The following is a 12,014-nucleotide window of genomic DNA, read 5'->3' as shown; positions in this document are numbered from 1 at the left end:
CCTTTCCCAAGTAGCTAGAGCAACGAGAGATGGCTTAAAACACTGCAAAAAATCTGAAAAAAATTTAGCTCACTTTAGGTTTCAGATAGCAGCTACACAGCCTTTGTTTCAGCAATCTGACACCATGGTGGGTTATATGGACATCAGCAAATTGTGGTTTATGAGAACAAAACAAAGTAATGTGAGGACTTTAAAGGGACAACTACGTCATATTTAAAAACCTGCTGATTAGCATAAACACACAACCTGACAGCATACAGCATTAACAGAACATAATTTTATTAGGTAAATATGACCAAATAATTCAATTATTTTTCTTTAAAAAATAAAAGTAAGCCTGAAATTGAAATGACTAAAGGAAAATAAAAAAATTTAAAAATTTAAGTGCTGCAACAAAACATACAGAAAAGTAAAATTAGGGTGCATAGTGTTACCAAGTATTCTGAATATAAATAAATAAGTAAAACAATGTTAAATTAAAATTCTGCCACTTTTTCCAATATTTCTTTATGCTGGACAACAAAAAAATGTCTCACCATTAGAAAAAAGCTTTTCTGCCTATTAACACGACTACATGAAAACAGCCTCTATGTCACGGGACTTTACAGATAATATTATTTGATAGGCAACAAAAAAAATCTGTTTTAGTAGCATGAACAAAACAGAACCCTTTTGAATAAATGATTACTTCACATAAAATCTAGAGCTTTTTCTTTTGTGTCTGCCTTTTAGCAGTTATTCCACGGTTTCTCACAAAGTCCCTGATATTTTGTGCTGTTCTTTGAGCCAGCACAGGATCTTCAACCAACTTGCAGTGATTGCACTCATTTTTAGTGGCAAGTTTTCCTTTACCTATGTGAGCTTTAAAATGCCTCATAACAGCAGAAACCTCAGCACTTGACCAAGGGTTTTTTGGTTGTCTTCTGGGTGCGCCAGAGGAGGTCTCTGAAGAAAAAAAAAACATAAAGAGAAAAGCAGTTTATTAAAATATAAAATAAAAAACATGCTACCTTTACACAGGATAACAACCTTACTACAAAGTTTAGAAAAAATATTGTCCAATCATGAAAGTAGTTTGGCTGTAGTTTGTGCGAACAAACTACAGCCAAATGAAACCAGACAATGAAAAGTAATAAGTGACATGATTGCTATCTATGAAAATGGCACTCCAAATTTGTAATAACCTTAACCACATTATAATGGATAGAGAGCATAGAGGGGTTATAAGCTATGTATGGAGAGCCTTATTAGTGGCCAGTTGCATCAAGATGGCTGCTGGGCAAGCATGTTTGTAAGTTTGTCTACAATCGACTAACTGAAAAAGTGAACAGAAATTTGGAATACCAAGCTTCAAAAATGTGAAATTACTGGAAATTGAGTGGAGAAGAAAGACAATAAGAAATGTCCAAGCAGAAACAAAAGGAATCTTCCAAAGGGAGACATGTGGACAAAAACAAGTTGCTTCAGTTTAGCTTTATTCTTTGCTTGTGCTCAATAAAGAGCTTATTTATTGTTGAACTCCATATCTCCCTATCTTTTATTATGGCTCAAAGAGCCGGTCATAACACTCTTCACTAGGTTGGCACATGTCTCAAGCAAATGGCATATAGTTCCAGGTCATCTGGACTGCATGGCCTTTAAGCATGAACTAGTTAATATGGTCAGCTCAATAGAATCATGCTTTAACTAAATGTAGCTAGGAGTTGGGATCAAAACACAGCATTAATAGGAAACTTGACTTGCCTTCAACAGGAGGGACAGTTTTCTCTGCTGTCGATGACACTGCTCCCACTAAGACATACAACAGAAGTTAAAAAAATGGGTAGACAAATAGTAATAGCATCTTTGGATTCAAGTAACATACACAAATCATCCATATTCTTGCTTTGCTCAGGTTCCACAAGTTCCTCAGGTTTCACAGGTTCCTCAGGTTCCACAGGTTCCTCGGGTTCCACAGGTGCCTCGGGTTCCACAGGTTCCTCGGGTTCCACAGATTCCTCGGGTTCCACAGAATCGCTACCATCCGAGTCACTTAAATCCTCCTTTTCTTCATCCTCACTTAGTTCTATTTCATCTGAAAGTCATTATTAGAATACTTTCTAAAGTGAATGCCATACATAAAATTATATCTAAGCACTACCAAAATTAGGCTTAAAACGCGTTTTGTATTTAGTAATATGTTCTAACCTAGAGAATCACTATTGTAATATTTTCTAATAATAATAATTTATTTACATCCATCAATTTTACAAATATTGGTAATGTCAGACAAGTTCTACTAATGGCAAAAAGATCACAAAAAAAAGAATTTAAGCAATAACCTTCGATTTCAATGTCATCAAGGGATTTCCCTTGCAGGGTGCATATTTGTCCTTTCTCCATGGACAAAAGGAGCTTAGAAATCTTTGCCAGTTGTGTTGTTGGCACAGGTAAGCGATAAAATTCCCTGTGGACACGAATATCATGCCCCAGGAAGTCAGCCACCTGGTCAATTTCGTTATTTTTGAGGTTGAGGACTTGTGACAATGTGGCAACATGCTTTCTGAGTTGTGTGGACCTTAGGAACTCGGGATGCTTCGCCCCACATTGGCTTCCATAAACACGCAAACAGTCTTGGCCCCTGTAGTGACTTTGAGATCTTGGTCGGGCAAAAAGAAAGATGTTTGTGGAGCAAACACCACATTGCTCTCTTTTGCTAACCAGCAGAGTCAGAGCATCCACCACATCTGGAGAAAGGAGAACCGCAACTTTTCGACCTCTTTTTCCAATTATTTCAACACGACTGAAGTAGCTACAGAGCTTTTTTTCAACCTTGGACAGCCCAGCAGCAACATCTTCATGGAGCTTGGAGTCATCCCTCTGCTGGAAACCTCTGAGATGCATCTTTGAGACTTCTCCAGCTCGTCTTCGATTGAACACAATGACCTGTGCAAGAGTAACTTTTGCAAGTTCTGCATAATTCTGGGGACTGACCTCATCTTTCAAGTTAGAAAATGCATTTTCTCCAGATTTCTTAAGATACCTATGAAGACTCTGAACATCTTCTGTGAATGGTAAGGTTAATGGCTTATTATATTTGTCATGACTCAAAGTGTTCAAGGCAGTATGTGACACTAACTCAGACCACTTGGATGTATACAGCTTTTTGAAAGCGTCTGTTGACTTAATCAGTTCTTCATCTTCTGCCATGAGTGCTCGGCAGTGGATAATGTCACTGATTTTGTGTAGTGTATGTCCTAGTTTTAGTGCAAGACTTGGTGTTTGGTATGAATGCTTTTCTTCATCAAAACCGCAGACAATCTTTACTGCCTGGACAACTCTTTGGAAGTTAGCAGGTTTCACAGCTTCCTCCAAGTTATGTACAGAGAATTCAGACCGTAGACATATTAACAGACGTCCAATTTCACGGAGCTTCTGTCGAATGTACTCATACTTGGTAGGGTCTTGTCCATGTCTGTTGTAGAGAGACTGGGCCAACTGAATAATGGTCAGGTCATTTCTCACAACTGTGGCTACATCATCCTGCTTCATGGGACCGAGGAGCTTCCAAACCCCACTTGAAATCTCCTGACAGAATGCAGACTCTTGAGCCATAGCAAAACCCAGTACTTTGGTTCTTCCAGGTCCTGGGTTCAAATCTTCATTTTGTGGCTTACAGGGGCATCTTCGGACATGTCTCCATAGTTCCTTTCGAATATACATACCTTGGCAGTACATACAATGTATAAATGTTCCAGTCTTTGCTTTCACTTTTGGCTTTCTCTTTACTTTCAATGATCCTTTCCCACTTTGTAAAACCTCAGAGTTATGTTTGAAGTTCCCCTTGTTTCTCATTTTCTCTAGAAGAACTTTGCGTTCTTTTGAGTTTTCCGGAAGGGAAAAAACATAAGCAATTTCAGCATGTGTCTTGTGGGTTTTTAAATGGCGTGAAATTTTGCTCTGTGGTCTACCACATACAAAGCAGAAGTTCTTAACACCCATAATCTGCTGTGAGGATTCCTGTTTGTGAGGCTCCTTTTGACTTTTTGGTTTTTTGTTTGAGTCTTTTGTAGACTTGACTGGGCTGAATGTTTCAAGTGTGTCATCACCCATATCATCTGTGTGAAATGGAGGCCAGATATTTGATGTGCTAGGTTCAACCACAGAACTTGAGTCTGGCAAGAATGAAGCGAGATCTGGTATTGTTGGGTTTCCTTGAATTTGTCCAACTTTAGACTTGATGGGCTGAAAGGGGATGCTAATATCTGAGTCTTCATCAGTTTCTGCAGATTCTGAATTTGGTATGTAGTCCATATCAGACTCATGGTCATCATCTGACATTTCACATTGTTTGGAAGGTGATGTGTTGTTGTCGTCATCTGATGAGGAGTGAGCCATGGAATATTTAAAAAGTTCTTTTGCCTGAAATTGTGGGAAATATAATTTATGTTATAATTGAGACTTACAAGGCAAAGCTAAAAAAAAAAAAACTTATGTGGACATTCACCTGGGTTCTGTCATTTGTAATTTGTTTAAGGCAATATGAATGCCAGACTTTTGAACAACCTGTGAAGAAATTTAAATGTAAAAAAACAAACAAGACAAAAAAAAAAAATCAAAATCTCAAATAAGCCATTACACCTTATTTTAAGATCACAAAGGTAAATATGGATTAACAATTATTTTTTTAAAATGTGCAAAATTGAACTTTTTGGGTAAAATTTTATGTTCCGTTTTAAAAAAATATTAAGGGTAAAGATTTTAAGGTAGTTTGAAATCTTCCACTGCTTTGAAAGTCACCATGATGATGTACATTTCATTGTATTTAAATCTATATACTCACTTCTGAAAATGCTGAAGTGAGTGTCGACCATGAAATTTGTTCATGGTCGACAGTTCAACAAAGACATAGATCCTATTTGCAGCACTTTTTAATTCAAATACAAATTAACTAAATATCTTACCTTTACACTGGTAGCCAACCCACTTGAATGAAGAACAAGGACCAAAACACTGAATACACTTCTCCAAAGAAGATAATGTTGTGCACATCAGGTGATGTTTTTGACACTACAAGGAAAAGATTAAACACACACATATACATATATATATATATATAAGAGTTAGGGATATTTATTTAAAGTATATTCAATATTGGGTAATGAATGAGAACATATTTAAAGAGGGTGCAAATCATAAAAAAATAACTTTTCCTGCAAACTTTTAAATTGTTAAATTAAAAATATTATGTGGTAAAGACGCAGAGAAGACAAAATCTTTATATATATATATTTTCTAAGTATGACAACATTTAAAATTTTATTCTAATATATTCTGGGACGTCAAGTCAACATTTGTCAGAGGTCAAACCAATATTAACAACCTCACAGGAACCAAAAAATATATTTTTATCAATTCAATAACGCCAGGTCCCCATATACAATATGGTCCTCCTGTATCACATTGGGGCAGTTGACCATGAAACACACACATACACACACTGAACTTGCCACCTAAAAACCATGACATAAGACTGTCCTTACAAACCAATGTCATTATAAACCACATGACATTCAGGTCCACACACACACACACACACACTTAAGTAGAACAGATTGGCTGAACTGACATCATTTAGCTACACTTTAATCATAAAATACCTCTGAATTGTTGGGAAGTGAATCCAGGACTGAATCTGTCTCATTTGGGACACTGGTTGTCATCTGATCCTGGTCATTTTCAGCTCTCACCTGAAACAGAAAATAAATAAAGGTCAACACCATATTCCCTTTGACTTATTTACGAAGATATCCTCAATTAAGTGATGGTGCCCTATGACAGCAAACACCCATGAAAGGTAACTAGTTTTAAACCCAGCCAAAATGTTTGGTAAAGTCAAAATAAAAAAACAAATTCTGTACCTGTTCTGTGTTGTCAGTTGTAGAAGTTGAATGAGTACAGTCAGGACTTTGAGACATTTCTTTCTCCAACTCCTGTGAAAAAGAAGGAAGAATGATTATTTTTCCCCACAGAAGAATTTCTGCGATGTTGTAGAAACAATAGTTTGATGTTTGACCAAAGCGTTTTGAATTCTGGAAGCAGCTTGACAGACAAACTCTTAAGAAACAAGTAGAATGATAGCAAACTTTAATAAATATTCAAAATGTTATAATTTCAGCAGCACTGACCAAATTGAAGTCTGATTCTGTGGTTAAATTAAAGTAAATTTCACCAAAATGTAATGTATTTTCTTTAACTATTAAGAAATTTAAATCTTTATTCTCCCAATATGTTCTGGGATGCCAAGTCAACATATATCAGAGGACAAACCAATATTAACAACCTCACAAGAACCAAAACAAATGTTTTTATCAATTCAATAACGCCAGGTCCCCATATACAATATGGTCCTCCTGTATCACATTGGGGCAGTTGACCATGAAACACACACATACACACACTGAGCTTACCACACTGAGCTTACAAACTGAAAACCATGACATGAGACTGTCCTTACAAACCAATGTCTTTATAAACCACATGGCATTCAGGTCCACACACAGACACACTTAAGTAGAACAGGTTGGCTGACTGACATCATTTAGCTACACCTTAATCATAAAATACCTCTGAATTGATTGGGAGTGAATCCAGGACTGAATCTGTCTCGTTTGGGACACTGGTTGTCATCTGATCCTGGTCATTTTCAGCTCTCACCTGAAACAGAAAATAAATAAAAGTCAACACCATATTCCCTTTGACTTATTTATGGAGATATCCTCAATTAAGTGATGGTGCCCTATGACAGCAAACACCCATGAAAGGTAACTAGTTTTAAATCCAGCCAAAATGTTTGGTAAAGTCAAAATAAAAGCCCAACTTCTGTACCTGTTCTGTGTTGTCAGTTGTAGAAGTTGAATGAGTACAGTCAGGACTTTGAGATGTTTCTTTCTCCAACTCCTGTGAAAAAGAAGAAAGAATGATTATTTTTTTCCCACAGAAGAATTTGTGCGATGTTGCAGAAACAATAGTTTGATGTTTGACCAAAGCGTTTTGAATTCTGGAAGCAGCTTGACAGACGAACTCTTAAGAAACAAGTAGAATGATAGCAAACTTTAACAAATATTCAAAATGTTATAATTTCAGCAGCACTGACCAAATTGAAGTCTGATTCTGTGGTTAAATTAAAAGTAAATTTCACCAAAATGTAATGTATTTTCTTTAACTTTTAAGAAATTTAAATCTTTATTCTCCCAATAGGTTCTGGGATGCCAAGTCAACATTTATCAAAGGTCAAACCAATATTAACAATCTCACAAGAACCAAAACAAATGTTTTTTATCAATTCAATAACGCCAGGTCCCCATATACAATATGGTCCTTCTGTATCACATTGGGGCAGTTGACCATGAAACACACACATACACACACTGAGCTTACCACACTGAGCTTACAAACTGAAAACCATGACATGAGACTGTCCTTACAAACCAATGTCTTTATAAACCACATGGCATTCAGGTCCACACACAGACACACTTAAGTAGAACAGGTTGGCTGACTGACATCATTTAGATACACCTTAATCATAAAATACCTCTGAGTTGTTGGGAAGTGAATCCAGGACTGAATCTGTCTCGTTTGGGACACTGGTTGTCTTCTGATCCTGGTCATTTTCAGCTCTGATCTGAAACAGAAAATAAATACAACTCAGCACTATATTCCCTTTGATTTATTTACGGACATATCCTCAATTAAGTGATGGTGCCCTAAGACAGTAAACACCCATGAAAGGTAACTAGTTTTAAATCCAGCCAAAATGTTTGGTAAAGTCAAAATAAAAACCCAACTTCTGTACCTGTTCTGTGTTGTCAGTTGTAGAAGTTGAATGAATACAGTCAGGACTTTGAGACGTTTCTTTCTCCAACTCCTGTGAAAAAGAAAAAAGATTGTCTTTTTTTTTTCCTCAGAAGATTTTCTGGGACTTAGCAGAGAACAATAGTCTTATGGTTGACTTAATTGTTTCGAATTCTGGAAACAGCGTAAAAGATGAATGATGGCAAACTTTAACAGATAGTCAAAATCCTACAATTTCACAAGTATTGACAAACTGAAGTCTGATTCTGTTGTGAAATTCAAAAGATTTTCACCAAAAAGTTAATGCATTTTCTTTAACTTTTAAAAAAATTGAAATCTTTACTCTCCCAATATTTTCTGAGATGCCAAGTCAATATTTATCAGAGGTCAAACCAATATTAACAACCTCACAAGAACCAAAACAAATGTTTTTATCAATTCAATAACGCCAGGTCCCCATATACAATATGGTCCTCCTGTATCACATTGGGGCAGTTGACCATGAAACACACACATACACACACTGAGCTTATCACACTGAGCTTACAAACTGAAAACCATGACATGAGACTGTCCTTACAAACCAATGTCTTTATAAACCACATGGCATTCAGGTCCACACACAGACACACTTAAGTAGAACAGGTTGGCTGACTGACATCATTTAGCTACACTTTAATCATAAAATACCTCTGAATTGTTGGGAAGTGAATCCAGGACTGAATCTGTCTCGTTTGGGACACTGGTTGTCATCTGATCCTGGTCATTTTCAGCTCTCACCTGAAACAGAAAATAAATAAAAGTCAACACCATATTCCCTTTGACTTATTTACGGAGATTAAGTGATGGTGCCCTATGACAGTAAACACCCATGAAAGGTAACTAGTTTTAAATCCAGCCAAAATGTTTGGTAAAGTCAAAATAAAAGCCCAACTTCTGTACCTGTTCTGTGTTGTCAGTTGTAGAAGTTGAATGAGTACAGTCAGGACTTTGAGACGTTTCTTTCTCCAACTCCTGTGAAAAAGAAGAAAGACTGATTATTTTTCCCCACATAAGATTTTCTGTGATGTAGCAGAGAAAATAGTCTGATGGTTGACTTAAGTATTTCGAATTCTGGAAACGGCGTAAATACTATCCTACTGTAATTATTTATTACACATTTGTGGGTAACTGGTTAATTTGCACTGCAACGTCTTGTACAGTCAGCCATCTATTCTTGTGAAAAGAAAGGTAAAACAAAGGAGGTTCAGGTTTAAATCATCATTATTAGCGCATTTCTTAAATGAACATAATCTTAAGATTCATAAATTTTGATTTTTTTAGTACCTTGAGTCGCCATGGCCAGTCTGAGTCCCCATAATTGTACGTAATCTCTTCTCCCTGATTGATATCTCGAGTTGCAAATAAACACAAATGTGGCTTCTGTTGCACAGTCAGATACTTCATTTTGGTATTTGGGCTGATATTGTCATCGTTTATAAGCCTTCCAAGAGAGCCATCTTCTTTTGCTGCATCAACACTGCAAATATATAACATTGCATTTTAAATATAAACATATTCATTTACATATATGCCATTCTAATTAGACTTCTGATACAAACATACTCACCACCAGAGTTTTCCATTAAAGTAGAATTCAAACAAGAAAACTTTAAGGTTGTCATGGTAAATTTTCTGTCTCCTCTCACATTCCTCTTTACTTATCAGTTCACCTCGATACTCACACAGAAAGTCTCCTTTCTGAAAAGAGGTTGTGGCAAAAATACCACGGCCTAATGAAGAAAGCAAAAATAATAGTAGAAAGAGTAAACAATGTATAAAGGATTGACTGTAATTAAACCACCCCCAAAATACCCATACCTTTAAAGGCATTGATGTACTTGACGTCAAGCCCCACTTTGTCCGTTTTGGTATCAATATAATATTTGGCATCTTCCTTCGGTTTTATGCGTCTTCGCCTCTGCATGTTTTACTGGCATGTATGAAAAGTTATAACAGTCAAATAAGGAATTACAGGCTTCTTTATAATTCCTACAAGCTTTAAAGCTAAAAATTAAATTATCACTATGGAAACATGTTATACATGCAAGACACATACCTCAGATAAAACACCAACACTATAATTTATTTAATCACTGATTTAAAAAAGTGCTTTACCATCTACAAATAGTTCATACAATGATCAGTGTTCAATATATTGAGGTTCAGCCAGTAGTACAGCCTTACAAGAATACTTGAGCCATAATTTAAGGAAAAAGGCTGTTTTTTTTTGCACAAATGAATTTTGTTAAGTCCTATTCATCTTTTAGTCAGTCCTCCAGGTACAATCCCCTCCAACTTTTAAATGCATCTCTGCCTCAACACACCTAAATCAAATAATGTCAGAAATCTGGAGAATTTGGCTGCATGTGAGGTTATTCAGCTAATTAAGGTACAAATACACATTTAAAAATTGAAGAACGACTATGTTTGCCTGAATTTGAGGACTCCTGGTTTATACTTTCAGCATTTAAGTTGCTGAAGTCAGCGAAGTGATTACAGTACACAGCTTTAAAGCCATCGGTGCACCTGCCCTATTGCATCCATTTATTCAAACATTCAACAATTAGTGCTTTTCTAAAAGATTAACAAGTTTCACAGAAACCTGTGGGTTTACTTCTTATTAATTTCCTTCTTGCTCTTCAGCAGGACCGATGGCAATCAAGCTTAACGAGCTTAACAAGCAGAATGTCACTACGCAGTTAGCTAACATAAAGCAAGCAATTTGCCAATATCGTTAAATATAGTGATGAAAACCTTAGTCTATCACCCAGTTTTTACCACTAAAAGCTAAGTGGTACCTGTTTGGGGTATGGTACCACACAGATACCATCTACTCCAAACATCGTCAACTTGTCAAACACGTTTCGTCTAGCTACGAAGCTAGCTCTCCTAGTCAAGCTAGTCTCTTACTTTAAAACACTTTGAATAAAAACTATACTGCTTCAGGTAGGTCTTTTCAGTCATAAAAGTATACATATCTAAGTTACTTGATGTAAATATCCAAAATATGTTGGTTAGCTTTCATGTCACCTAAATTAAAATCTAAAATAATTCATTTTGCTCAAAATCTCTTACATTTGCAGTTATTTACTTGCAAATAACTTTATCTAGGCAAAATGTATTTTTAATTTACAATTTATGCTTACCTGTGCAGAGTTATTCCACTAACATGTCCATATTGAGAGCTGCGGCTTCAAATGGGGATTTAATTTTTAAAAACCTGGCGTCTGGGACTGTTTAGTAATCAGACACGCCCACAAGTTCTTTTCAGCCAATCAGATGATGACCGGCTAAAAGCGCGCGTAGTGTATGGAAAATGTGTGTAAAAGTGCAATTCATACACACCGCCGCTTGAAATCAGGCAGCGCTGTGTTATACACTGGAATACACAAATCTCAGGTCACATGGTATAAAAGGACAATTAAAGAAAGTGAGATATCACGCTGTTTATTCACTGAAAAGTACAAATATATGGTCCACATCATGCAAAAACTGGCATAGTTGCTATAAAACTTTAGATTTATGAGAAAAAGTGTTGTTTAGATACTCAAAATTTTAAATACACTCCTTGATTTATGAGGACATCAGCATTGTCCTTGTATTACCCTTAGGTCCGCGTAACGTAAGTGCGTATTCAGGTCAAAAGGCAGGCTAAACCACGTATACCAACGCACACACACACACACACACACACACACACACACACATGCCAAATGTTCTCCAATTAGATTCCAGCTTTCAGCTTAGAGGAAATGAAAATGTCAGTAAAAGAGAAGACGACATGTTTAACATGAAATGAAAAAGACACAATTGATCACAACAGTTTAGCAAATTGCATAAAAAGTGTAAGTCATATTTAGTTTCTTCCCTGCGGCTCAGTTGTCTCCAAGAGTCTTTGAACAACTGTGAGAAGTTTTTAGAACAAAAAGGTCTGGACTAACATTTACATGAAGAGCAACAAACAGATAAAGAAGCAACATTTTGACAGCTTATTAGTGGCTGATGGAAGACAGAGGAAATGGAAAAACAGCTATTATATAAGTCTGTATTTAAAGGGTAAAAAAATTCCTCAGATAACTGAATTCAACAATAATCGCTGGATGACAGTTTGGTTTAAAGGTAGCTAATAAAAAAGG

General features: G+C 36.2%; 1 protein-coding gene across 2 annotated transcripts; it reads right to left on the bottom strand.

The window, feature by feature from the left end:
• Nucleotides 1-257: 257 nt before the first annotated feature.
• LOC103461539 (uncharacterized) lies at nt 258-10,098 on the bottom strand. 2 transcript variants are annotated; one of them, XM_081609325.1, is made up of 13 exons: nt 9,697-10,098; nt 9,446-9,608; nt 9,163-9,355; nt 6,868-6,939; nt 6,607-6,696; nt 5,901-5,972; nt 5,640-5,729; nt 4,944-5,049; nt 4,487-4,545; nt 2,322-4,401; nt 1,865-2,074; nt 1,744-1,791; nt 258-945 (listed from the first exon to the last, which is right to left on the bottom strand). In XM_081609325.1, the coding sequence occupies exons 1-13, from the start codon at nt 9,800-9,802 to the stop codon at nt 701-703; spliced, it is 3,534 nt and encodes a 1,177-aa protein (XP_081465451.1). In that variant the 5' UTR covers nt 9,803-10,098; the 3' UTR covers nt 258-700. The 2 variants fall into 2 exon arrangements, with proteins under 2 accessions (XP_081465451.1, XP_081465452.1); XM_081609326.1 differs by lacking the exons at nt 2,322-4,401; nt 4,487-4,545.
• Between the last annotated feature and the right edge of the window lie 1,916 nt (nt 10,099-12,014).

This window comes from Poecilia reticulata, chromosome 7, assembly GCF_904066995.2.
Source record: "Poecilia reticulata chromosome 7, P_reticulata-male-v2, whole genome shotgun sequence".
Classification (NCBI taxonomy): Eukaryota; Metazoa; Chordata; class Actinopteri; order Cyprinodontiformes; family Poeciliidae; genus Poecilia; species Poecilia reticulata.
Note: the sequence above shows the minus strand (reverse complement) of the source record. Positions and strands in the feature narration are given on the sequence as shown.